At 42.9% G+C, this 25,504-nt stretch overlaps 1 protein-coding gene across 1 annotated transcript in view; it reads left to right on the top strand.

Moving 5' to 3' along the window:
* arhgap32b (Rho GTPase activating protein 32b) overlaps positions 1-25,504 on the top strand; it is an 82,722-nt gene that overhangs the window by 34,544 nt on the left and 22,674 nt on the right. The window contains exons 6-13 of the mRNA XM_071205454.1: positions 7,600-7,686; positions 11,454-11,591; positions 13,524-13,616; positions 14,419-14,541; positions 15,004-15,081; positions 17,213-17,294; positions 18,543-18,593; positions 19,406-19,480. Of these exons, the coding sequence (XP_071061555.1) occupies positions 7,600-7,686; positions 11,454-11,591; positions 13,524-13,616; positions 14,419-14,541; positions 15,004-15,081; positions 17,213-17,294; positions 18,543-18,593; positions 19,406-19,480 (727 nt within the window). The remainder of the gene's footprint in view (positions 1-7,599; positions 7,687-11,453; positions 11,592-13,523; positions 13,617-14,418; positions 14,542-15,003; positions 15,082-17,212; positions 17,295-18,542; positions 18,594-19,405; positions 19,481-25,504) is intronic.

The raw sequence follows: 25,504 nt of genomic DNA on the forward strand, positions 1-25,504 counted from the left end.
CAGAAAAATCGCAATTAGATTTTTTCCCAAAATCGTGCAGCCCTAACCCCCATTCAAAGTGAATGGGCAGAAGCGTTGAAGCTTCAACGCACGCCGCCGTGTGGACGGGCCGTTATTCAGTCCCTAGATGTATTTGTATAGCTTTTATAAGAATATTACATTATAAGATTTTAGACTTGGATGTAGCTTTACATGTCCTCCTTTTTAGATTGAAAGTACTGCACACAGGCAGCCCTGCACTCATAACTCCTATTCTACAGTCCTACAGAAATACCACTGATCTATTATCCGTTGTGAGATGATGTGTTTCAACAGCCATTGGACAGATTGCCATCATATTTGGCTCAGAAGCTCATGTTCCCTTCAAAATAATGTATAATCCCTTTGGTGATCCCCAGACTTTTCATCATCAGATCAAAGCTTGAATTTGTCCAACACTTTGGCTTGTGCCCAAATACCTGCAAAGTAATGACATTCAGCACCAAGTGTACTTTGTGTGCTGCTTAAGGAGATGCCACTTTGCTAAATGAACACAAAATACACCAAACTGACCATGACAGTGAACATGATAAATGAGAATACATAATAGTGTACAGTACATGCTCTCATCAACATGTTAGCAGTGTGTCTAATGTAAAAGGTTTCTTTTGACTGCTCATCAAACGACTTATCTTTGGCTTCTAATAGCTGCCATTTGTAATGCAATCAATTCCAGGGTTACCATCGACTCCTCAGTGCTGTTAAAAAAACAACAGCTAATTATCTTTCCTGGTGCATTTTTGTATTTAAGTACAAAACAATTCTATTATTTGATTAGGAGTATTGCATCTTGCGTTCAAGGCTTAGACTTAGACTTAGGCTTTTTTGACTTTTCCTGGAAAGTGCTGGTCCTCCCCTCGTGTGATCCGTGATAAATCAGTGCACTGAATGAACTGGGTCATCACTGGATTATGGTTTGAAATGCATCGAGCAGACTCGTAGTCGAGAGTGATTTGATGCTCCGCTCCCGCAGATTTACGGCTCGCTGATTTTCTTTTCTTTCAGGAACACTGGTACTATTTTATCTCAGTCGGGACTTTTATCAATTGGCAGTCGACTGATGTAAATGTTGGGTAGCAGGTGTGGACTCAGACACATCATTCAACTTTGATTATTCTAGTCTGTTCAGGAATGAAGGTTGCAGCGATTAAAGTAAGTACATCAGTTTACTCCCAAGGTCTTTTTCTTTCCCCAGCAGCACAGGGAGGGCTGCCGCTTTGTACCGCGTGCATGTTTGTCTCTTGGCTCCAACATGTCCTCCTCAGTGGGGTAGGCTCATCTGCTTGGGTTTCTGTTCTCTCTCATCTTGTGTGAATGTCATAAATAAGTATTCTTGGCTGATACAACCTAAACTTTCCTTCCCTCTTTAAGTTGGAGCTATTTGGTTGCACAACTTGCAACCCAAGAGCTGGTCATTAACAGGGTGTCCGCGGGGTCTTAAAAAGTATTAAAAGTTGATAAATCAATTTAGCGAAAATTAAGGCTATTAAAAAGTATTAAAAAGTATTAAACGGCATTTTCCAAGGTATTAAGAAGGTCCACAGCAACGACAACATGAAACACCCTTTAATGCCCCTTTCACACCAGCGCCTTTTCAGCTCCGGCTCGGAGCTAGAGCCTGAAAAGCGCCGGGTTTTCCAGTTCACACCGGAGCTGCGCCGGCTCTTAGCTCCGGAATCCGCTTCATTTCCAGCTCCAAAAAATTGTCGGTCCAGAGGCAAGAGCTTTGGAGCTAAGAGGTGACGTCGCTTACGTCTCTCTTACGTCGAGGCGTGCAGGAAACTAAACCCACCTCCCATGGGTCGACTGTTATGCCTGCCTACAAGCAGTAGTGCCTATACACACACTTTATAAAGTCAGGCAACACTAACCAGGCTTCGTGTGATTCTGTTTATTTGTGCCTTACTTTGACCATCCGTTCACTGTTATCGATCATTGTGGAGAGAGGCAGACGTGTTGTTTTGTATTATTGGAGCTATCGGATGCAAGTAGTCAGTTTAGCTTCGGTTGCTATGCCAACATCACCCGTTTTATACCAGAGAAACTTTCATAACAGCGTTGTGATACCAAACAGCGTCAATTCAGACTGACACACATTCACTTAGGCTAAGGGAACTGGGGATATGCATCAGCTGCTTGTGTGAGTCGGACAGTGAATACTTTAGAGCGGCCGCTGCAGTGTGAGCTAACCGGGAGCTAACGGGAGAATAAACTCCCGTGGAAGAGCAGCACTGCAGCGGTCGGTAAATGCTGCAGAAACACATTAATAAACAATGAACCACGGCACTCTGGAGAAAAGTATAAGGTTGGAGAAGTCGTTATTCAATTTATTCTGGCTTCGTGTGATTAAAAGCAACACGATCATCGACCCGACGCAGTTGTTGTTGTTGTTGTGAGCTGCCGTTGGGGGGCAAATCAGCGATGTAAACAGTGACGTCATGATGCAGCAGGGGCAGCTCTGGGGCGCCAGTGGGCGGTGTGCACAGAGCGGGAGCTGAAAAGGGAAACCGGAGCTGAACCAGAAAAGCTCCCGCTTGGAGCTAGAAACTGAAAAGCGCTGGTGTGAAAGCCGCATAATTTACTGAAACAACATGTCGGGAAACCCCCTCAAGTTGGCCCCATGCAGAGCGTGCCATAAAATGCTGCTTCTTATTTTAAGTTTCGTTGCCTTGCTCCGCTCTGTGGGGGGGGGGGGGGGTTTATCTGCTGGTGGACTACCTGAGAGATATACAGCAGGAGAACACGCCGTCCACCGCGGAGAATAAACAGAAGGGCAACCATGCTCCGGGGTTTTCTTCGCTGCTGTTGGTGTATTTTGTGGCGGCAGCAGCGCCACTTACAGGCCTGGCATATGTACTACAGCGTGTCCAGCATTTCCAGCGGTCTAGTGTGAACGGACACGTTAATGAATCGAATGCGCTTGAACGGAAGACTTTTTTGCGTTTGCGTATGTGTTTTACTGTATGCGTCCTCGTGGGGCCGGGGTCTAAGCCAAACTATATCCGTTCACAGAGATCTGCTATTTTAAAGTAAGGTCAACACATATCGACCCTAAATATAGACTATATTAAGAACGAGAAAAGTCTTAACATATATATCGTTTTTTGTAAACATATGACAAATGTGTGAGGGTGATGACGTTAGAGCATCGTCCTCTGTGCCGGGCTTAGCCCCGGACAGCCCCAGCCCAATTTAACCCCTGGGTATTTGTGAGGGAGCTCCTATACGGCGTTACCCCGCTGAAGCTCACCAAAGTTTCATATATTTCATAGTTCAAAGTGTTGTCAATTGTTTTGTTTATTGGTCAAATACTGGTTTCTACTGGTTTCTGATGGTTCTACTGGAATGAAAGAGCACAGAGTACAGAAGCAACAAAGCAGCACACTGCATTAACCCTAACCCACAGAGAGGTTGAAGGTCATGTGGAGAGGAGGCTTCAGGAGTCTGTCTGCACTCTGTTTAGTTGTGCTATCTTACAATCAATATAGTAAGTGTGAGGTAAAGTGTGTCGCCAATGTAACCGGTTAGAACTCCAAGTTGCGATGAGGTCTTAAAATGTATGGAAAGGGTCTTAAAAAAGGTCTTAAAAGGTATTAAATTTGACTTCAGGATTCCTGCATATACCCTGATTAAGCATAGGGTAGGCTTCAGTTATATTTTTGGTGACTTTATTTCTGCTTTGCAATTGTGGTAGACTGCGAGCTAGCACACTCCCTGGTCATTTGTGTTGTGAAGTTTTCGTTTAGTCGCCTGATCGAATAGCAAAGCATCAGTTATTAATGTATTTAACTGAATGTGCTTCAAGCTGTAATGCCTGACTCTCACTTTCACTTGCAGCGACTGCAGACGTCCTCACTTGAGCACTCTGTAAATTGCCACTATGCAAAAGTAAAGCAGCACTTCACATGTGCAAGAAGAGAAAACCGCTCTCCCCCAAGGGCTACCGCCTCCCCTTTTTTCTGTTACCTCCTGCCCTCTCCTCTGCTTTTCTTTGCTCCCTCCATCCCTGCTCTTTGTCCTGGGAACGTACCAACCAGAGAGGGGGGAGAGGAGGAGAAAAGGGGGGAGGGGTGAGCAGCATGTCAGGCAGAGGAGAGGAGAGAATAGCATGCGGCGGAGGGTCACAGAAGAACCGTGAGATCGCAGAAGGACACGACTGATTTTGTATTTATTTTTCTGGATGTTGCCGTTTCTTCCGTTGTAGCCTGCTGCTGCTTCTGTCATTGGGTGTTACAGTTCTGCTGGCCATCAAAGAAAGAAAGGCAACACGAGAAAGAAGGTGAGGAACTCAGGATGGAGAATCACAATAGTGGGATGGGGCAAAATGGAGGAGATGAAAGTGGTCCCGTTGAGGATTCCTAATAACCGCCTCCTCATCCAACACCATGCTGCTACTCACAGTGTTACCTCCCACCCTCTGTCTCCGCGGCCCACACGGAGAGAGCTTACTCTGCATGTGAAAGAAAGTGCCGAGGGGGCATTTGTGTCCTGCTGAGGGGAACCTTGTCCCAGGCTGGTGAAACAGGACTATGCAAGAAGGGATGTACATTCTTATGCACACTTGTACAAATGGAGACTGGGGTCAGGTGCTGGAGTGTCAAAGAGAGGCGCACGGCTCTAAAGAAGGAAAGTGTAGGAACTAAAACAAGGAGTGAAACCCAGACTTAAAGTGCTGTGAGTATGACGTGTCTTTCTGTGTCTTTGGCTGCCGCCTGGTTCTGCTGCTGCTGCTGCACTTATCGGAGCAATGCTTCCCCCCTGTCCTTGTGTGCCTGCAGGACTCGTCAACATTGCTTGTGTGCAAAAGATGGATGTTGGATTTTCCTCTGCAGAAAGCTTTTTTCCAGCGGTACATTGCAACTCCTCTGGCTCTCTTTAAAAATGACCATCTTGGAGTTGCTTTATGGAATGTCATGCGCCTGCTCCTCTGCTGTACACAGGAAGGACAGGCCACCCATGGATGTGTATTCTTCTCTAATATGACCATAAACAACTTGAGGCCAGGAAAAAAGTTATCATTTCAAATGCTAGCGACTTGTCTAGTTGTCATCCTCCTTGGCGTAGTTGTATCGCCTTTTTCTTTGTTACTAAAATGTAGAGCTTTAAATTGAACCAAGTACACCCAATTTTTTATTACCTATTAGGTATTATACGTTGTGATAGACGACCTATTCTCAATTAAGTTTTAGGGTGTGCATAGTTATGCCTGGACTGACCAAGTTAAGGACGTGAGACTGATGACTAGATGCACAGTAGGGCTTGGAGCAGAATGATGATGTCAGCATGACCTCATGTTAACAAAGATAATTCTAACGGCCAGATGTTATATCGGGTGTTGGCGTCATAACATTTTCAAATGAGAAAAGTTCCCATGGCGGCCAGATGTGTCTGCAATAACCCACCCCCTGTCTAGACTGCGACTGTATCGGATGTATTTTTCCGACGCTCCTCTCGCGCGACACATAATCTCTCATTTGGATCCATGCAGCTGTCTGCGGCGGCTTCCTGCAGGTCGGCTGAAGCCTCACGAGGAGGAGGACAACCTGAAGCATCTGTATTTACGATTGAAGTTGTGTAAATGCACGGTTGATGCCCAATAAAGAGGCACTGAATAAATATACTTATCTACATTTTGCACCCTAGTGTTCTGGCCCATCGGTCCCACTGAACAGCGCGTTCTTCTATATGCACATGTCTCTGAAAAGAAACGCAGCCACACGGTAAAGGGCAGTGGTGTTCAGGGAAGGCAGTCTTTCAATCAAGTCATCTTTTATGGGAACAAAAGGACTTCCATGGACGTCCCTCCTCACTCTGGAACCATGAAATTGCTCAGACAATATCTGTTTAGTGGACTCTCGGAGCACACGAATACCTTTATGCTTTTCTGACACTTTTCTTTAGAACACAATTGAACAAGCCGTTGTGAGCAGTTGGGAAAGTGCAACAAACAAGTCACTAAGATGTACGAAACATACACAAACTTAAGGAGCACTGAAACAAAGTGACGCGTTCAGAGTTTCAGTTGTTTTGAAAATAGAACTTTTTTTATACAAACCCCACAACCTGTATGTGTTCTGTGTTTGCAGCATGCCTGGTAGGTGCTATGCTACATCAGACTGCATCTTCATTATGTCTTCATCTGGTGTTGTAAGCTAAGTAGATACAACTCTGCCTGAGAAGTTCTACTCATTAAACCGAGGGGGGGCTCTGGGGAGAAAAAGAGCACCACATGATATGAAGCTTAAATCTTCTTTTGCACAAAGAAGCGTTGACATGTTGACTCAAGGGCTAAGGAGCCTTCCATGGAGCGTCTGATTGGTGGACGATCACTCTACCTCCTTAGCCAAGGCTGATGCATGCATATTGTTATACGTATGGACACAAGAAATGCGTTTCATATACTGATCGACCACCTGGAGATTTCTAGAACCTGAACTAAACAGAACCTGTAGGGCAGGGGTGTCAAACTCAATTTCATCACGGGCCACATTCACATTATGGTTGCACTCAAAGGGCCGGTTGTAACTTTAAAGACTATATCAAAATACATATACAAATATTTAATATATATAAAATGATGTATTATTACATTATTGCCTCTGCATTGGATTATTATCGGATAGGGTAATAATAACTTCATAATTAACTACGTCTGAAAGTAGAAGTCTGGGGCAAATAATTGCAAGTCTCTTCAGTGAGAATGTCACAAAATGATTTAAAAAGAAAAGCCAAATTCTGAAAGAAAAAAAAGTAAAATTTTTGGAAAAGAAATCTAAATCTGAGAAAAAGTCAAATTCTAAGAAAAAAGGCATATTTTGAAAAAAAAGACAAATTCTGAGAAAGTAGAATGTAACCGTATAATAAACATATTATATTTTTTGCAAGCTGTTATGGGGCCACAGAAAATGAAGTCGCGGGCCGGATTTGGCCCCCGGGCCTTGAGTTTGACACCCCTGCTGTAGGGGATACTTCTAGGATCTGCCTTGTGTTTTTCACACCAGAATATGTTGTGTTGCCTCATCGGTATACTCACTTCACACATCAGGGAGACATAGTGTGTGAGTGAAGCTGACAGTGGAAACTCAGATCTCCTGTATATTGAAACATGGTTCAGAAGGAGGTTTTTGAACCGGCCCCCAAAGAGGCTAGACAAAATACTTACTTCTGACAATGGATGCACATGAAGTTATGGATCATTAAGTTTGTGTTGTTGAAAAAGCCCTTATGATAAAGAGTTACTGAAAAGAAGAGGCTTCATGCCGTTTTTGAGCAGCTAACAGAAATATAGATTGACTCAAATCACTTTTCCTGAGCGGAATAATGCTATCCCCTCTTGCTGCACCTCTTGTTAACATCAAGTTAATGCCATTTCAGATGCTTTATTCAAAAATAGCCGTGAAAAGAATGGTGGAACGGATCATTATGAAAGAATGAAAGACATCAAAAATTGTCTACAAACATGAATAGAACGGAAACTAATAGAAAGTGTTTTTGTTCATGACCGTCTGATTCTACCTCTTGCTTTGAAATGACAAATGCTCTCTTCTCTGTGTCCTCCAGCTGTCCCTCGGGGATGAGCAGTGTGAAGTGACGCGGAACGGCTATGAGTCGAAGGAGCTGGTGTACCTGGTCCATATCTTCTGCCAGGTAAGAGTCCACTGGGTTCGATACTGCGGTTGTTCTTTCAACTTTTCTTTTCAAACTTGTGGGAACGGAATTCCAACCCACAAATGATGCTTCAATCGACTTGTTCAGATCCCAGAGCAGTCTCTCCCTCGAGGAGGCCGCTGGCATACTTTGAGACATGTCTGAAACACCCAAGTGTCAAACATCCCAGTTATGTGGGAATTTGGAACTGAATTGAAAGCGTTGCGGGGGAATGCCAGGATGGCTGAATTATTCTGAAGAATGTCTGATGATGAGAGCTTCAAACCGTGAACTTTACAAAGCGCTGCACGCATGCATCTTCATATTTGAGCATACTACCTCAGCAGGGTTATTTGAATGACATGTTTATGCTTTGTTTTCTGTGAATGTGTTTCTATGTCGTTGGAAACTCAATTATTAATGTGAAACAGATATTGTGCAAGTTCTTATGAAGTGTACCGTTCATTTGGCACTGTTGTATCCATGGTGATAAGTTATTATAACCAATTGTCGTTGTGTTGGCTGTTGAAGTTTTTTCAAATAGAAAAAAGGGTTGACTTTGAATTCGTTGTTTAGGAGGGATGTGGGAGTAAAGTAAATACTTTATGATTACATAATATAGTTTTTCCAAAAATGTGATTAACCCAGAATTGGGTATTGCCTTACATTAGAGCAAACAGGCACAGCTGCTCTGAAGCGTTGCCCCAGCTGCCTCCAAAGACATTTTTGATGCTGGTTTCCTGTATTTCCCTTCTGCTCATAATCTTGGCAATGCAACACAGTATGTGCTTTTGAACTTTGGCAACTTCTTTCAGCCGTCATACCACTTTTAAATCTACACTAGTTCTCTTTGAGCAGGTTGCGAATGTGCCTCCTGAAACAGAGAACTAACCCAGTGAGATTGGTTCAGTTCCACATACCCAGAAATGGGGGTAACTAGAAGCAGCATCTGGAAGTGGGGCAGGACACCATCAAGAGTTCCTTCCAATGCATCTTTAAAGACAGAACTAGAATCAGCCGTGCTCTGCAGTCCCAGTTGTCGAGCCTTGGTCTCGGTTCAGACGGATCTTTCTGGGGCAAATCAAAGCGACATACTTTTTCCACCACCAGTCCCCTTCAGTGGGATTGAAGGTTTGGAGCCCGGCCTTACTGGATGAAAAAGAAACAACATATTTATTGCAAAAATCGTTTTTTTTTAAAAGAAAAGTTACATTTAATGTGACATATTCAGGGCAGCATTTTGTAGGATTGCATTTACACTGGTCTCATTTAATAGTTTTGTTTGGAAAGACATTTGAAATATTAAAGTCCATGCGTGACTTGGTTGTCGATTTTGAGACGGTGCCATTGGGTTAGAGGCGCGAGAAGAGCGTCTGTCTGACAAAAACAGAATCCAAGAGAAACAGTCTCACTAGTTTCGGCTGCTGAAGGCTCCATATGCTAATGAGGCTGGTGGCTATTTCTGTAATGCTATCCACAAAGTACAGCTACTAGCAACAGGTGTGTTGTGTCGGTGTTGACCTGGAGTATTGGACCACACCGGACACCTGGAGAAGCCTCCTTTAGTTTAAGGGTCTAAACCAGATAATGATATATATCAGCAGGTAGCACGTTACAAGAGTCTTTAATAAAGATGATCATATTTCTGTATTTGTTTGGTACCTACATAGTATTGAGTTATTACGTTATTTCCGAGAAAAGAGAAATGAAGAGATAGCAATTACATCATTTGACCGATTTGATTGATTTGTATGAAGGGACCTGCACTATGGATTCCTAACGTGGTCCCTAACATCTAGATCAGAAGCTAAATGCGTCTGCATTCATGTCATAAACGTGCGTAAACGTGTGTTTGGCCATGGAACAGAAACAAGCTGCTAACACTGACTGAGCAGTGGGTTTACAAAGTCTCTGTGGTCGATGAGCGTCTGCCGTGAGTGATGGACGATTACATCATCATTTATTGACCTAACTCCAATGTGTCTGAGAGCAGAGGAAGTGAGTGAGAACTGTCGGCCTTAACACCCAAACAATGAGTTGAAAGACGTTCAATGCCCTGAGTGGAGCTTTAGGCTGCGGCCACACGAGGACGAAAACGGCTAAACGCATAGGATTAACGCAAACGCAATCGCAAACAAGCTTCCATCCACACGCAATAGTTATCCGGATAGTGTCTGTCCACACGAGACCGCTCCGTTTAGCTCCAACCGCTGGAGAAGCTACAGTACATATGCAGGAGCCTCTACGTGGCGCTGTAACTTCCTCCACAAAAGCAGCGAAGAAGCATGGTTGTCATGGTTGCCCTTCTGTTTATTCTCCGCGGTGGGGGCCGAGGGAACCGGGCAGAGTTTTTCATCAGTCAGCGTGTATTAAAGTTTAAATCTTCCGAACAAAATGATAAAGTGCCGGTCAAAGGTCTTCTTTGTTATTTATTGAGCTTTAAAACAAATGAATAACGACTCTATATAATATAATGATAAAATACACGGAGCCTCTCTTTTTCCTCCCTCTCTTCGGACAGCGTCAGTGTCTGTCTCATGCAGCAGCTCATCCAGTAATCAGTGACCCGGCCGACTGTAAAAATAAACATATTTATAACTAGTTTAGGGAGTTTGAGAGGTAATTAAAATAGCTAAGGGTGATGATCTGACTTGAAGTGTGTGTTTTGCTGCAGCGGGAGGAGCTGCAGGTGAGCAGAGCTGCGTGTCTCCGTCCTGTCAGATTAGACTTCACTCGCGTTTAGGTCCATATCGAGAGAAAGATAAATAATCTGAATTCAGTGTGCAGTTTACTTTGAGGCGGGGGTGAGCAGCAGAGGTGGGGAGGGGCGGGGCTATTGCCTCATCATTATCAGAAAATGATCATATAGGGCGCACACACGGAGCCGTTGGACCCCCCAGAGCGTTGCGTATGCCTTTCTATCCACCTTGGGACCCGTTGTCGTTTCCTCAGTCGTTTAGTGCCGTATTCGGTCGTCCTCGTGTGGCCGAACGGTCTATATGACACTAAACAGTAACGCAAACGACCGTTTTCGTCCTCGTGTGGCCGCAGCCTTAGAGTAGGGTGCGGTTTGTCACAACAACATGGGTGGGACCTGTGTTACATAATGTTGTGTGTGCTGTCAGCCATTGTTAAGTTTGTTGTTATACAGTGATTGTGTATTACTTCTAATACTATTTAAGGTTTTCTTTCGTTATGTTTCGATGGATTTCACAATACAATTTGTTTAGTTTTCCTGTTATATCTTTTAGGTTTGGTGAAATCTTTCCATACAAAATTACTTTCAGGTGGGGTATGTCATTTATTTCAGATACACTTTTTGCTCTTAACATCCCGATGGCAATGAATATCTTAAATGCTTTGACAATAAATCCATAAAAAAATGTCATCTGTGGAAGCCGTGATGCTGTAAAAAGCACGACCAATCATCTGAGCCGGCCCGGCTAAAGTAACTGGATGGCCTACCTGCCTGTCAGCCTTCCATCGGGGCACAAACTTATCTCGTGCCCTCATTGGTCATGTGCGCGTTCGTGTGTGTTGGAGGAGGGGCTCTGTGAGGAACTCTGAAGGAAGGGGCAGATTTTTTCCGGTTGTACTTTCAAATTCTAGCCACTCCAGCTGGTTTCTCCAACATGACATACCCCACCTTTCACTTGACCTAGCTGCAGTTGAATAGAAACATGTCTCACTTGTAGCTCTTTAAGCTGATTGTATTCTGTCTGTTCTTTTATTCTAACTGTTTACCCTTTTGTGTTGTCCTTTTGAAGGGTCGAAGTTGGATTGTGAAGCGCAGCTATGAAGACTTCCGTGTCCTGGATAAGCACCTGCACCTCTGCATCTACGACCGACGCTTCTCACAGCTGCCTGAGCTGCCCCGACTGGAGAGTCTGACTGACCAGTCAGAGGTAAGAGCTGTAAGAAAATACTAATGTAGTAATACGCTGATATGGAGCTTCAGTAAAGGCTTAGTAAAGATGTTTCTTTCCTGCATATAGTAAGCAGTACTTAATCTTACATATCTTTTGAATGCCCTCACTAAACTATCCAGGACTTAGTCACCACCAACATTGAGTGGATGCTAAGAGGTAGCTGGCCATACACTTTTAGGGAGGCGTGTGGCACAGTGGGATAGTGCGCTGGTGTTCGGATCAGGGGACCAGGGGAGCACAGGTTCAAACCCCACTGCAGTCAGCATGTCGTTGTGTCCCTGAGACACTTCACCCCAAAGTGCTCCTGTGGGGATGCCCACAGTATTGAGTATGTGAGTCGCTTTGGATAAACAGTAATGTAATGTAACTAGACTAAACAGGGTAGCAGTTTATATATGAAAGGTGTTACCATGCTTTGATATCCTATATGATCTACATTTCATTGCTCTTGGAATCTACAGGTCGATATTTTGCCGACTACTGTGTGCATGTGAAAGGTATTGTGAGCCAGGCGACCTTTCTGAGGCTCTAAGAAGAATGCAGAGGTTAGGTATCAAGAGAACTGGTAAAACGTGTTCATCACAGAGGGCTATTGTGCATTTGGTGGGCACTCAAACCTGCCTGCGGTATTCCACTTTCACAGTGCACACTTTGACGCTGTACCCTCCTGTTGTCTTCGGGTCAAATCTGACCCTTTTACTACTTTCATCAATCATAACTGTTTAGTTTTACATTCGATTGCATCAAGGCGTCATGATATCCTTCACAGGAGACATGTGAACATATAACATGGCTGATCACCACTTTCATTGACTTTTGGATGATTTAGTCAACTTTGTAACACCCGTGGTGTTCCCGGTCATAAAGAAAAGTTATTAGTAACCATCCGGATCAGATAAAACACACACACACACATACTCTAGATGTGTGTGTGTGTCCCCTATGTGCCCATCCCCCCATGTGAATCACACCTGGCACACACACACACACAAACACACACAGAACAATTTGACACATTTCCCGCTTGTATGCGCCCCTCCCCCCACATGGATCACACCTGGCACACACAATACATGTTCAGTATCTGTTCTTTGTATATGTACTGCAGTTGTTCATGTGTACCAGCAGTCTGATACAATATGGACAGTTTGAAAGGGTGTTAAATTACATTAGGTGATGATGAATGGTTTTTGTGTTAATGTAATAGCAGTTAAAACAGGACCGGTCAAACTTGACCGCAAACACCAAAGTAAGGGGGGGGGGAAGACGATAGGAGGGTAAAGAATACATTGATACACCGTTTTGATGTACAGCACGAGGGTCAGGTTAAAACAAGAAGTGTACTACAGCCTTAAAGTCTCTACATTCTTCTCAATACAATTATGAACTAAGCAGGTGTTGGGCAAAGAAAGTATAAAACTAAAGTGGCCTTGTAATATAAAGTCATAGCTGCCAATGTCTGTTTAAGTGTTGAGCTGTGTAATCAGCTGCTGCCACGTCATTCAGAAATGAGACTTTATGGTAGTTTAAAGAGGACACATGATGCTCATTTTCAGGTTCATATCTGCTTAAATGTGGAAAGAGGTTTTTCTCTTACTACCCGTGCTGCTGCACCTCTTTTCACCCTCAGTGCTCTGATTGGTTAGCTGGTTGGCTCTGCTGTGATTGGTCAACCGCTTAGAGATGGGTCAAAAATCCCCCCCCCCCCTCAGCTTATTGCATACAATGTGTTTGATCGCTAGCCAATAGAATAGCTAATGTCACTATGTTACATAAGTAAACAAAAGAGTCCATGTTTCAGCAGGGGGGGGGGAGTTTGTGGGAGGGAAACATAGGGATTTGGACCTTTTTGCCATCTGAAATCAATGTAGTGACTCTAACCTGTTTGTGTATTGTCTGCCCTGTTAGTCAGTTTCCCAGATGTTGTTGGCTTACCTCTCCCGGCTCTCGGCAATTGCTGACAACAAGATCAACTGTGGGCCCGCCCTCACGTGGATGGAGGTGAGCCTGCCCTGCGCACAGCATATCTCAATGCATTGAGAATCCAGTTGTAACCGCCATCTCCCTGGCGTAAGGTCCAATGCACAAAACATATTCTAACATAAAGTGCAAACACGGCCAAAAGGTTTGCCCTTTGTTTGCGTCTGATTACAATTATTCATGTGGCAAAATGTAAATGCGCTTACTGTAGGTCAATGCGCCAGTTGACACAGACACACCAAACAGACATAACAGCACATCATACGAGCCATTCCTTATATTCCATACTTTCTGTGTGCATTGCCCATTGTTCTTTAAATTCTGATTTACTGCACATTTTGTGTACCCAGAGTAAATGTGATATTCATAGTATTATAGATTTTTTATTTAAATTTATATTATAGTATTATATAGATATTCATATTCATAGTTACTTGTACATTTATATTTCTTGTAAACATTACATTTCAATTCCAGACAGGCATGACGTACTTGGTCATGATCTTTTCTAAGCCACCATCCATTAGTGTGTGTGTGTGTGTGTGTGTGTGTGTGTGTGTGTGTGTGTGTGTGTGTGTGTGTGTGTGTGTGTGTGTGTGTGTGTGTGTGTGTGTGTGTGTGTGTGTGTGTGTGTGTGTGTGTGTGTGTGTGTGTGTGTGTGTGTGTGTGTGTGTGTGTGTGTGTGTGTGTGTGTGTGTGTGTGTGTGTGTGTGTGTGTGTGTGTGTGTGTGTGGTGTGTGTGTGTGTGTGTGTGTGTGTGTGTGTGTGTGTGTGTGTGTGTGTGTGTGTGTGTGTGTGTGTGTGTGTGTGTGTGTGTGTTCAGGTTGACAATAAGGGAAATCATCTGCTGGTTCATGAAGAGTCGTCCATCAACGTGCCGGCTATTGCTGCTGCGCACGTCATCAAGCGCTACATCGCCCAGGCCTCAGACGAGCTGTCCTTCGAGGTGACTACACACACACACACACACACACACACACACACACACACACATGCTCTCTCTGTGTCTCTGTCTACAGATATATAGAGATTCTATTAAAAAACCTTGCGGATATTTAAAAAAGAAATAACTGCCGATATCATAAAGTTGTCATTCAAACACTTATGTTAAAACGGTCCAAACTGTTTTAGCTCTTCATTTATTAAACCGGAGTATATTGTATTAAACCGTATATTTTATAATACTCTCTTTTATCATTTATGATTTATGCTTTTTCCTCTAATGTTTTATTTGTAGTACATGTTTTATTGTTATACACGTAACACTACACAAATCATTTAGCTCAGACCAATCCTTCACTAAGAGATACTCTTTCAGTTGAAATGTGATTGGAGTCATCACTGATGTCTTCTTCCAACACAAGGTAAAAGGACAATCAGCACTTTCTAATACGTCCCCTCTGTGCAGGTTGGGGACATTGTGTCAGTGATTGACATGCCCCCTAAAGAAGACACCACCTGGTGGAGGGGCAAGCATGGCTTTCAGGTATGCAGCTTCACAGAACACTATGCAGACTGTGAGCAAAAACACACACACACACACACGCTTCATCTTTCTCTGGCTTTTTTCTCGCTGTCAACTTCTGATGAGCTTTGCACTTGAGGCATGTCAAGGACGAGAAGAGAATATGCTTTGTAAAACAGGTTGGACTGATTCATGTTCACGGGCTTCAGTCCCATCCTGTAACACAGTGGAACTAGGGCTGTATAGCACTTCAGGTTGAGTTATATAAAAACAAACCGCTAACAGTCAGCCAGACTTACTAAGTGGGCCTCCAGAGATTTAAAGCACATACAGGGAGCAGCATTCGTGGTACTGCAAGACATTCTTTAGTTTTTTAGGAAGACAGACACATTGATTCATTTTGAAGCTTATGGGTGTATTTTTCTGTCACAGATTTGATTTATTCTGACACAGAATTGTATTTGAGAATAACACGAGACTTCACCACTATTTAGTAAGACTAAGGAAGTGAGTGTCATCCAAAGTGTCAGTCTTGTAAGAACACAAGTCCATCCCCACTAAGCCGAGTCCAGGGGAAAAGACTGGCTTTGGATGATACCCGCTTTGATTCAATCAGACACCTGCCCTCTTTGCGTTCTGTGAATCCTACTGCCTTGATGCTAAGACGTGAAGATGAGACTTTTTGAAGATTCCTTGTCATTTATTTTCTGAGCTTGATCATCTCCAAAATGACCAACAGGTGAGTCAGAGAAGCCGACTCCACTCTGATCTGCTTCCTTGCTAACAGGAGCAGCAATCACAGATGAAAAGCTGTGTATAGTCTGAGGGTCTGAGGGGGGAGAGTTTCAGAGGGAGGGTCAACAATAGAGGCCCTGTCCCTCAAGGTCAGGGGCTTGAACTGGTTGAGTCTTTGAAGACCTTAGTGTCCAGGTGATATGTTTTCCAAACTGAATCTTTTTACGGCAGTGACCTGGTTCGATGCTCAGGTCAGGCTGAACCTCCGTGGACCCGCTGCCCCCTCTCCATCCTGCCCCAGCTCCTCTTGTGCTTTGGCTCACTTCCTTCAAGAAGTAGTGCCTGCCAGTCCGGCTCACTGGCAGGCACTTTACTGATACTCCACTTGTTTTTCAGATGAGTGGGCAGTGGCTGGAGACCACTGCCCTCTTTAGGATCACACAGCTTCTGCCTCTAAATATACAGAGACATGGAGAAAGCACCCTTGTGGAGCCTTACCTTTTTTTTTGGGGGGGGGGCGGTTACAGAGGACCCAACCCCCTTAATAATGCACATGCATTCGAGAACCCTGCGACATTTCCACCATACATTGACTCGTAAAAGTTGGCCACAGTACAGGACTTTTTTTTCCGGGGAGACACACTTTAAACCCAGTGTGTGTCCCCTGTGTCTAATATATCATATTCCAATCACTTGTATATTAATATAGACTAGTCTTATTGCACTATTTCAATATTTCACTTTTTTACTCTTTTTTCTTTTGTATTACTATTTACTTGCACAATTCTTTTTCTGTTTTATTGTGTTGCACTGTTGGAGTGAGCCTGTGACCTAAGATTGTCATCGTCATAACTACATTGTAGCTAATCCCGTATGACCAATAAAAGCCTCGGACCTGGGTGGAAGCTAAACCGATGCCCTTGTGAGTTGGGGAACTAACTGAAATGCCCAAAGTGAGGGGACACAAACACCTGCTGTACCACCTGTATCCGTTAGGGGGGGTCAACGAGGGTCGCGGGTTTCTGCTTTGACACTGTGCTTCATCGGCTCAGAATTTCCATCGTAAAATGTTTCTAACAGATTTTTTTCCCCGGTCAAAGTCCAGAAAACTCTGATTCGGCCGTCTTCTTTGATATAGGGTTTTTAAGAAATCACCCAACTGCTACTTTCTAGAGCAGCAGGTACACGGATACACTGAGCGGTAGTTTGTGTGATGCGGTCATTTTCACACCACATGAAAAGTAAATGTCCATACCAAGCCCTATGTGTTGTCTCCGTCACCGTTTAATAACACAACCGTGTGATGTATATGACGACCACCACTGAGCATAGGATTCTTGTCCTCTCTATCTTTAGTATGATTTATAAATGAGATTGTATTTCCCCCCAGCTCACTTCTCTTTCACTCCTCTTCCAGGTTGGCTTCTTTCCCAGCGAGTGTGTGGAGCTCATAAATGATAAAGTGCCGCAGTCCATGACCAACACTGTGCCAAAACCAGGTATTCCCCCTCCTCCTCTTCCTCCTCTTCCTCCTCTTTATCCATTGTAAGGAAATGTTTTGGAAATACATTATCACTGAGGGCTGGTAATGCGATACGGCTTGGTGTGATACTTTGAGAGATACACCTTGCCAACAGATATTTCACTGGTCGAAATGATTTGTGTCATGGAATTCAGTTTGTATTTCAAAAGAGCTCTTTTTTCTTTGATTAAGTTTATCGTCTTTACTCAACATATCATCGTTTTGAGCGGGCGAATTTTAACTTATTCACAGATCCATGCTCAAGGTTTTCACTGTTTTTCTTCAAACTGAATCACAACACATCATCTGTATCAAGATTATCAATAATAATCTAAGACGTATGTTTAACATAAACCCTCTTGGAACAACGCTTGGCATGTCCGTCATGTTTACCGTGAGTGAGTCAGAGCGACCCCGGTGTGTTGCACCAGTCCCGCGTCTTCTCATCCAAAGACTGATCCTCCGATACGACTCACTATCACAAGACCCCGCTGGCTTTGGGGTGAGCGCGTGGAGCCAGGGTTCCTCCCCATCAAAACGCCTCCGAGACTCCTGGTCCACATTAAGTGATGACACGGCGAACGCAAACCCCCCCCCCCCGGCAAGAATCCGCTTTTGTGAGGGACAGAATATCAGTAGCAGGGTTTGGGTCCGGTTGGACGGGCCAATCCAGTTTCAGGCGCAGGTTGGAACGCTGTGTTTACCGTTACGGTGCACGCACAGCACAACCCGCAGACAGGCCCCCACTCAACCTCCCCCCCACTCCCCCTGCTGAGCCATGACCCAATGCTTCTGCTTTTTCTGTGCATATCTTTGCATGTGTTCTTAATTTGTTAATCATGCATTCTTTATTTACTGAGTATCCGCAGGTCAAGAATATTATTATAGTTATAAGTCAACATAAATGTGTTTCTGTAGTATAGCTCGTTATTGTATACATGTATTATTAAGTAGTCATGTCCTTTTAACTATGTTCAATGAGAAACATGTTGTTAGCCATAACCAGTGTAATATGTAATCTTCTATAACCTGTTATCAGTTATACCAACATGGCTCTAAGTGAGCACGTCCTGCCTCAGCAGCAGAACACATAGCTGACTGTAGTGTGGTTTGAGCTGCCTGTGTGTTCTCCACTGCGACGCTTCATTAATCCTGCTGTTGGGTGTACCGTAGCATTAGCATGTGTCTTGATTGGTTGCATTTGACTGTGACTCCTCTGCCTCAGCCTCCCCCTGCTCTGGCCTGCAGCCTGCTTCTTGGAGTCTCTTCCCTCCCTGTGCGTGTTGGTATACACACTCCATCCACCACCTGTCCACTCACTCAACCTTCACTCACACACACAAATGCATTTTCCACATTTAGACGTGTACGACATATTGTTTATCTGAGTTTGGATGCAATTGAAGTTATAATCCTTAAGATGGAGGCCCGGTTGATGTATGGTTACCAGTAGTAACAGCGATTGCAGGCTAAGATTTCAGAATTCTGGGGTCAGAAGACAATAAATGAACAGCTTATTTGTCATATATCCGACATAAGAGAAACTGTTACATTTCTTTACAGTAGCGCCTACACATTTGCATTATGCTGATATAGAAGTTGGACAGTAATTACCCTTTTAATTCCAGCTATTGTCAACCTGCTGCAGCTGATTTCATGTTCCACATTCACCGTCTGAAGGTGTGCCGTCTGTGAAATGTTACTTAGCATTAGCTCTGACGCCGTGTCAACAGTAAACAATGACACTGATATCAATCCGATCAAATTATAAGCAATAATCCTGCATTACACAGAATGTACTGCTTTGATAATGCTGAACAAATGCATACCATTAAAAGTACTAAAAACGGTTTGATCTCACGAATGTCTTCAGAATTATAACTTTAAATTCCTCTTTATTGATGAATGCCAAGAATACTGCAGTGCTAAACATGTTATTCTGCAATGTGTATTGCTCTAGCATCATCACAGTACACATTTGCTCTGTTCTCTAACTTGAAGTGCTTCTCTCCCCTGCCGACTCTCATGTCTCCACCATCCATCCATCCATCTGTCTGTGGGGCCATCTGTCCATCGGGCTGCATGCAGACTTGGAGATGGAGAGTGTAATTCAGGACAATGCATGGGTGGCCGACCCGCTAAACCACTACAGCCTAAGTTCAGGTAGACAACAAATCCTTTGGTGTGCTGCATTGCCCCCCCCCCCCAACCGAAAACTAACTCCGCAACCTGAGGGATGTGTTTGCACTGTTCCCACCCTAACATAGTATGTATGTGTGAAGATTGGGAAAAGGCTTCACTTTTCACTCAGGAGAACTTTGTACACTTTTTGGTGTTACTCTGCATCAGAGGGACCACTCACACTTTGCCCCGTCCGTGACCTTTAACATTATCTCCACACTCTGTCGGTGGACCAATAAGACAACAGCCACGTCTGCGCATGCATGCCTGTGACTGTGCTGTGAAAATAGCCGTTTTTTTTTCTAGTATGTGTGTTGGTGTGAACTTTCCTTAATTAAATTACAAAACATCTATCTAAGAAAAGGTGTGTGTAATGAAACAAGTGGTATTTTTCTTATATATTATATATATATTTTATTTTTTTCATATAACGCGTTATTTGTTTCAGGATTTGATGGCATCTGTTTGTAGAAGGCAAGGCAAGTTTATTTATATAAGCGCTTTTCAACACCAGGCTTTACAAAATGAAAAGTCGTGGGTCTTGTTTTAAAAGAGGTGAGTTACAGCGGGGGTCTTTGGGAGTGTGTTCCAGACATATGGAGCATAATAACTGAACGCTGCTTCTCCACGACTAAAAGAACCGATATATAAAGGTTTCAAGATTAGATGCGGTGGTGTAAAAATTAAACCCCACTTTTCAAATGTTGCTCCACAAAGAGAACAATTGTATCCCTCCAGCCCGCAGTTTAGTTCCTTCTGTCTCACCCCAAAAGGTGTATGCAAATGAGTTCAGGGGTGAGCCAGGTTACTGCAGCGTTTCTCAAAGCCGCTGGGTGTGTGTGTGGACGGGGGCCTGCTGGGTTTGTCTGTGTGTCTGTTCGGTGGCGACTGAAAGGGCGCGCGGCTCCCCCGCCGTGGTGCTAGGTCTCGACCGGCCTTGATTTATTTAATCCTTTTACAATGAGGGGGCCTGTAAATCCATCCATTGAGCGTTAAGCTTTGTCCTGCAACAGTAAGAATCTCTGTCTCCCTCTCCATGGCGACGGAAAGAGCACATTCCTGCAGGGAGCCGCGCGGCTTTGGGAAATCTGTTCGCTCTGCCCTCGATCCACTCCGCTCACCACTAACCTTTGCTGTTTTTAGGCGAAACTATGGAAATTGTTAACATGCTGCACTGCTCCGATTAAAACGGAGACGGTGGAATAGAAGCAGCAGTCATTCGGTCCATGTGTGTGTTGTGTTGCAGTCTGAGGTGGGAAGTAACTAAGTACATTTACTCAAGTAAAGTACAAGTATCTGCAAATTATAGTGTTTCCATGTTATGCTACTTTGTACTTCTACTCCTCTACAGTTCAGAGGTACATGGTGTACTTCTACTCCACTACATGTATTTAATACCTTTAGTTACTTCACAGATGTGGATGAATGATGTGAAATCTAATCAAGTGTTGAATCAGACTTTAGTTCCACCTGGAGTAAATCCACCAGCTACCCTGCAGTCTACAAAGTCCTTCAGACTAGCTGCACCTTCACCAGCTACCCTGCAGTCTACAAAGTCATTCAGACTAGCTGCACCTCCACCAGCTACCCTGCAGTCTACAAAGTCATTCAGACTAGCTGCACCTTCACCAGCTTTGAGAACACTTTCATGATCGATCATTATAAAACATATCATATATATTATTCTGAACTGGACCAATCTGCACAACGACTACTTTTACTTTTGGTACTTTAACTATATTTTGATGACAATACTTGAGTACTTTTACGTGAGTCACATTTTGAATGCAGGACTTTTACTTGTAACCATAGTATTGCTACACTCTGAGTACTTCTCCCTCTCTGGTTGCAGTGGAACTCTCTTCAGACTCTTCTGTTGACATCAATATGAAAATAAAGAGTTGTGAGCTTTTGATGAAATGGACAGTCAGCCTTCTTTCCTCTCCAGACAGCACAACAGTCACTGAGGCAGATGTAGCTCTGCCCCCCCCCCCCCCCTCACTGCAGGCCTTCGTCATGCCTGGGGACCTGTGATTTGTGCAGCTGTGAGCATACATGAGCCAAGACAGCTGGCGGTGTGAAGGAGAGAGGAGGGGAAATGGAGAGAGAATGTGCGAGACAGAGTCATATTTGTCCTCCTGTTCCCGAGGATCTCCGATCATTTCCTGGTGCTTAAGCTCCGGGCCACGAAACCAGCCAAGGCCTCCTGTAACCTGTTGCTCTGTGGATGCAATAAGACACTGTTGTTGTAGGCCGCACCTTTGTGTGGGGAAGTGAACAGCTCTCAAGAACTCTGTGTACATATCATTTAACACCTTTACTTCCTTCTTGCGAAATGTTTTCTACATAATGTCCATATTTGCTTTACTACTGTATTGCATCATTATAAAAAGCTGTCGCATAAGTCATTACTGATTACTTAAACAAAAGATTAAGTATTGTCCTGTTGCAAAGCTACAAAGCTTACAGGCATTTTTACAATAGGTAGGAATTTGGAGTTTCAGACAGCATGGCGCCCCGCCCCTGTGAATTGGACTTGGCTCGCAGCTACTCAAACCACTTCCTCCTTCTTTCCACATCCCAGTGAAAAACAGATTATATTCACATCCATGCAAAATAGCAGCTTAATGATCCTTAATCTAACAGAAGGCTCGCATGCTGTTTTACGGTTTATGACGTCAGGGTAGTAGCTAGTAGCTACTTCCTGTATGGTTGACTGGTGTCTCATAGCTCACCCCTATTGGTCCTCTGTACTAAAGGCATACACTGCTTCACTGTCTCTGACACCAAACTTCACTGTATACAAAGTGGACGGATGAATTAGAGGGGAGAACTTGCTCATTGAACCGTATGCTATCTATTACAGCTCCGTATCATTAGTAGTTCAGAAGTGACCTCTCCGCCTTGTTTCTGCTCTGTAAGTGATAGTGGAGGACACATACAGAAATTTCCCCAGTGTGTGATTGCTGGATGATTTTAGGGTGGAAAACTGTTTCATAGAGTACAACATTACATACACACGAGACATGCACAGTGAATAAGTGTTCAGTTTCTTTACTCAAGTTTTTTTTTTTTTTTAAACAATACAACTAAGTAAAATGAAAATACTCCATTAAGTAAGTGCAGAAATCCATTTGTTTGGTAAAATAAAAGTAATATTTCAGCAAACAAAGGGTTATGACATTATTAGATTGCAAATACTAATGCATAAAGTGTTTTGCATGTGTGTATAACGTGAGTATTGTCCTGGTTACCCATCCTAAGGGGTAGAGAGAAGTCTGGATGATCTCCAGATGATTCATGTGGTAGGAGGAAGAGAGTAAGGAATTAAGGATACACAACTTTGTGTTTATGATTTTAAATGTTGGTCTGATACTTTGCTTTTTGTGAAAAAGTTAACTATCAGAACCTACGAGACATTTGAGGATCATTAATAAGAAATGTCTGTCTTTGTGTGACATTTTTAGGTGATCACATGCAGTGGAAAAGTCTGACTCCAGTCTTGTGATTCTGGACCAACAACAAATTAGTTTGTTATTTAGACTTGTGTGCGTAGAGACTCTAGTTAAGGAATTAACAAGATAATGCTTTCAGGGGGAAGGGGCCCCTCAGAGGGAACGCTTATTTAGAGTCAAGTGAAGGCCGTCCTGTATGTTGTTATGGCAGAGAAGAAGAGAATTCAGTGTGTTTGTATCATGTGTGTGTGTTCAGTGTAAAGGGATATTTCCCACTGTGTGTAGGTGTAAACACAGGCTTGCCTCTTGGCTGCCTCCAGTGCTGCCTTCAAATGCTGTCGGGAATCTAAGAATCAAGCACATACACAAGTCTGTCATGTAAATGTGACTAGTTGGCTTAACGGAAGAAAACATTTAAACTATGTAAGCAACTGATTACCAACAGGGAACACGTCAGTACGTTTACCACCACAGTACATTGTGTACTATGGAAAGTAATTAAGGACATGTACTCAACTACTGTACTTATGTACAATTTTGAGGTTGGCGCCCTTTACTTGAATAATTTGGTTCTGCTACTTTTCACTTCTACTAAAAGTTGGAGTCATATTTGTTCTTTTTACTCCTCTACATTTATATAACATTATGAATGACTTTGTAAGTTCATATTGTTAATTCAAAATCAATTAATCAACTCATGAAATATGATGTACCATTATGGATTAGAATATCTGGAAGTACAAGAAGTCATTAAAGCTAGCTCCCTAATTAAAATGATGTATACATTAATGCATCACTAACAATAACCCGGTAGTGCTGGTACTTTAGGCATAATTTCATGCTAATACTTTGGTTCTTTAGAGTAACATTTTTGATGCAGGACTTTAAGTTGAAAAAGAGTATTTCTACACTGTGATATAACTACTTTTACTTAATTAAAATATGTTAGTACTTTCACCACTGTGTACTGTTAATTTAAACACCAAGTGGTTTCAAACTGTTTCGTCCAACGTGGCGGCAATGCTTAGCAAAAACAAACATAGGAACTCTATGATTATTTTTATGGAAGTGGAGATCTTTTCAGAACAATTAAAGTAATTTTGGATTAATATATCAAGTAATACTACATTTATTTACAAATGTTTTCATCAATATGCAGATTTTGGTATACTGCGATTACCGGAGTATATTTTTCCCAGGGGGCCCTGAATGCATCATGCTGATGTGGTTGATCGCAGCGGGCTGTGTGGATGAGATGACGGAGCGACGGAACAGTCTACGCCTCTCCTCTCTGTCCAAACTTCAGCGCTATTCTCTTTCTCTCTCTGCCCGAAGCACCTCTCCGTCTCTCGGACAGCCGGTTAGCATTCAGCTCGCTTTAGCTTAGCTGTACGGTCAGAAAATAACTACCTATTTGTACTTTGGACTTATTTTGAAACCTTGTCATAAAGCCTCAAAGCGAGTCTAGCGTTATGGAACCAAGGTAAGACATTTTAAAAGTCTGTTATAACTATATGTACTGGAGTGAATTTATATAATTTTACATTATTACATACAGCCTTTTTCTACCAGTATGTGACAGACTGCAGTATGATGAAAGGAACCTCATAGAACAAAATAAATAAGTGTGAAAAATATATGTCCTCCTTCCTCATATGACTCCACCCTTTTTCTTTAGAGGAAAATGTAACTAATGGGAAAATAACTTAGGTGTTAATATTTGCCTCTTTCCTCAATTATTAACTATTTACCACAAGATTGTAGGCTGTTAAGGGGGTTTAAAGTCAAACCTGTTCTAAGGTGAATGGCAGTCATTGCTTCTAGAAAATCAAACAAAGGTAATTAAAACGTTGTATTAATAATTGTATATTTTAAAAGACTTAAGTGCCTTTTCCGGAAGTCGAAGTTGCTGGAAATTGGCAGTGGAAAAACAAGTATTCAGATCGTTTACTCAAGTCAAACTGTAAACATACTCTGATACATGTAAACGTGCTAAACTGCAAAGGTTACATTAGAGTAAGTTACTATAATAAGACAAGTGTACTCAAAGTAAGTGAAACAAATACCTAAAAGTTTATAGATGACAATTAGCTCTCAATTTTCTTGGTCAATTCACAGTTTGCTGTTCTTGTATATAAACTGTTGTCTATTTATTTATTTATTTATTAATGAAACCTCTTGTTTTCTTAAATGCAACAATATTAACTAGTAAATAACGTTTTAAATAAAGTAAAGTAAAACATAATACAATATTTCCCTTCAAATTGTAGTGGAGTAAATGTATGACTAAAGCAATGGATGATTTTGAACTTAAGTATACTACTTGACACTCCACCACTGAAAAATGGGTATAGTGATATGTGTTGATCTTTCCTGACACGTTCGTAGAGTTTCTCTCCTCTGGTATACCGTTTGGAATTGATTAGGATTATTGGGTGAGTTCCTCAAAGGGCCCAGTGACATCACCCCTCTGTCCTGCCCTGTTGAATTGGTGTTCAGTGATGCATTTCAGATCCAACAATAAGAGATTTGGCTCCAGATCACCACACAC

This window comes from Pseudochaenichthys georgianus, chromosome 14 (genome assembly GCF_902827115.2).
Source record: "Pseudochaenichthys georgianus chromosome 14, fPseGeo1.2, whole genome shotgun sequence".
Lineage (NCBI taxonomy): Eukaryota > Metazoa > Chordata > Actinopteri > Perciformes > Channichthyidae > Pseudochaenichthys > Pseudochaenichthys georgianus.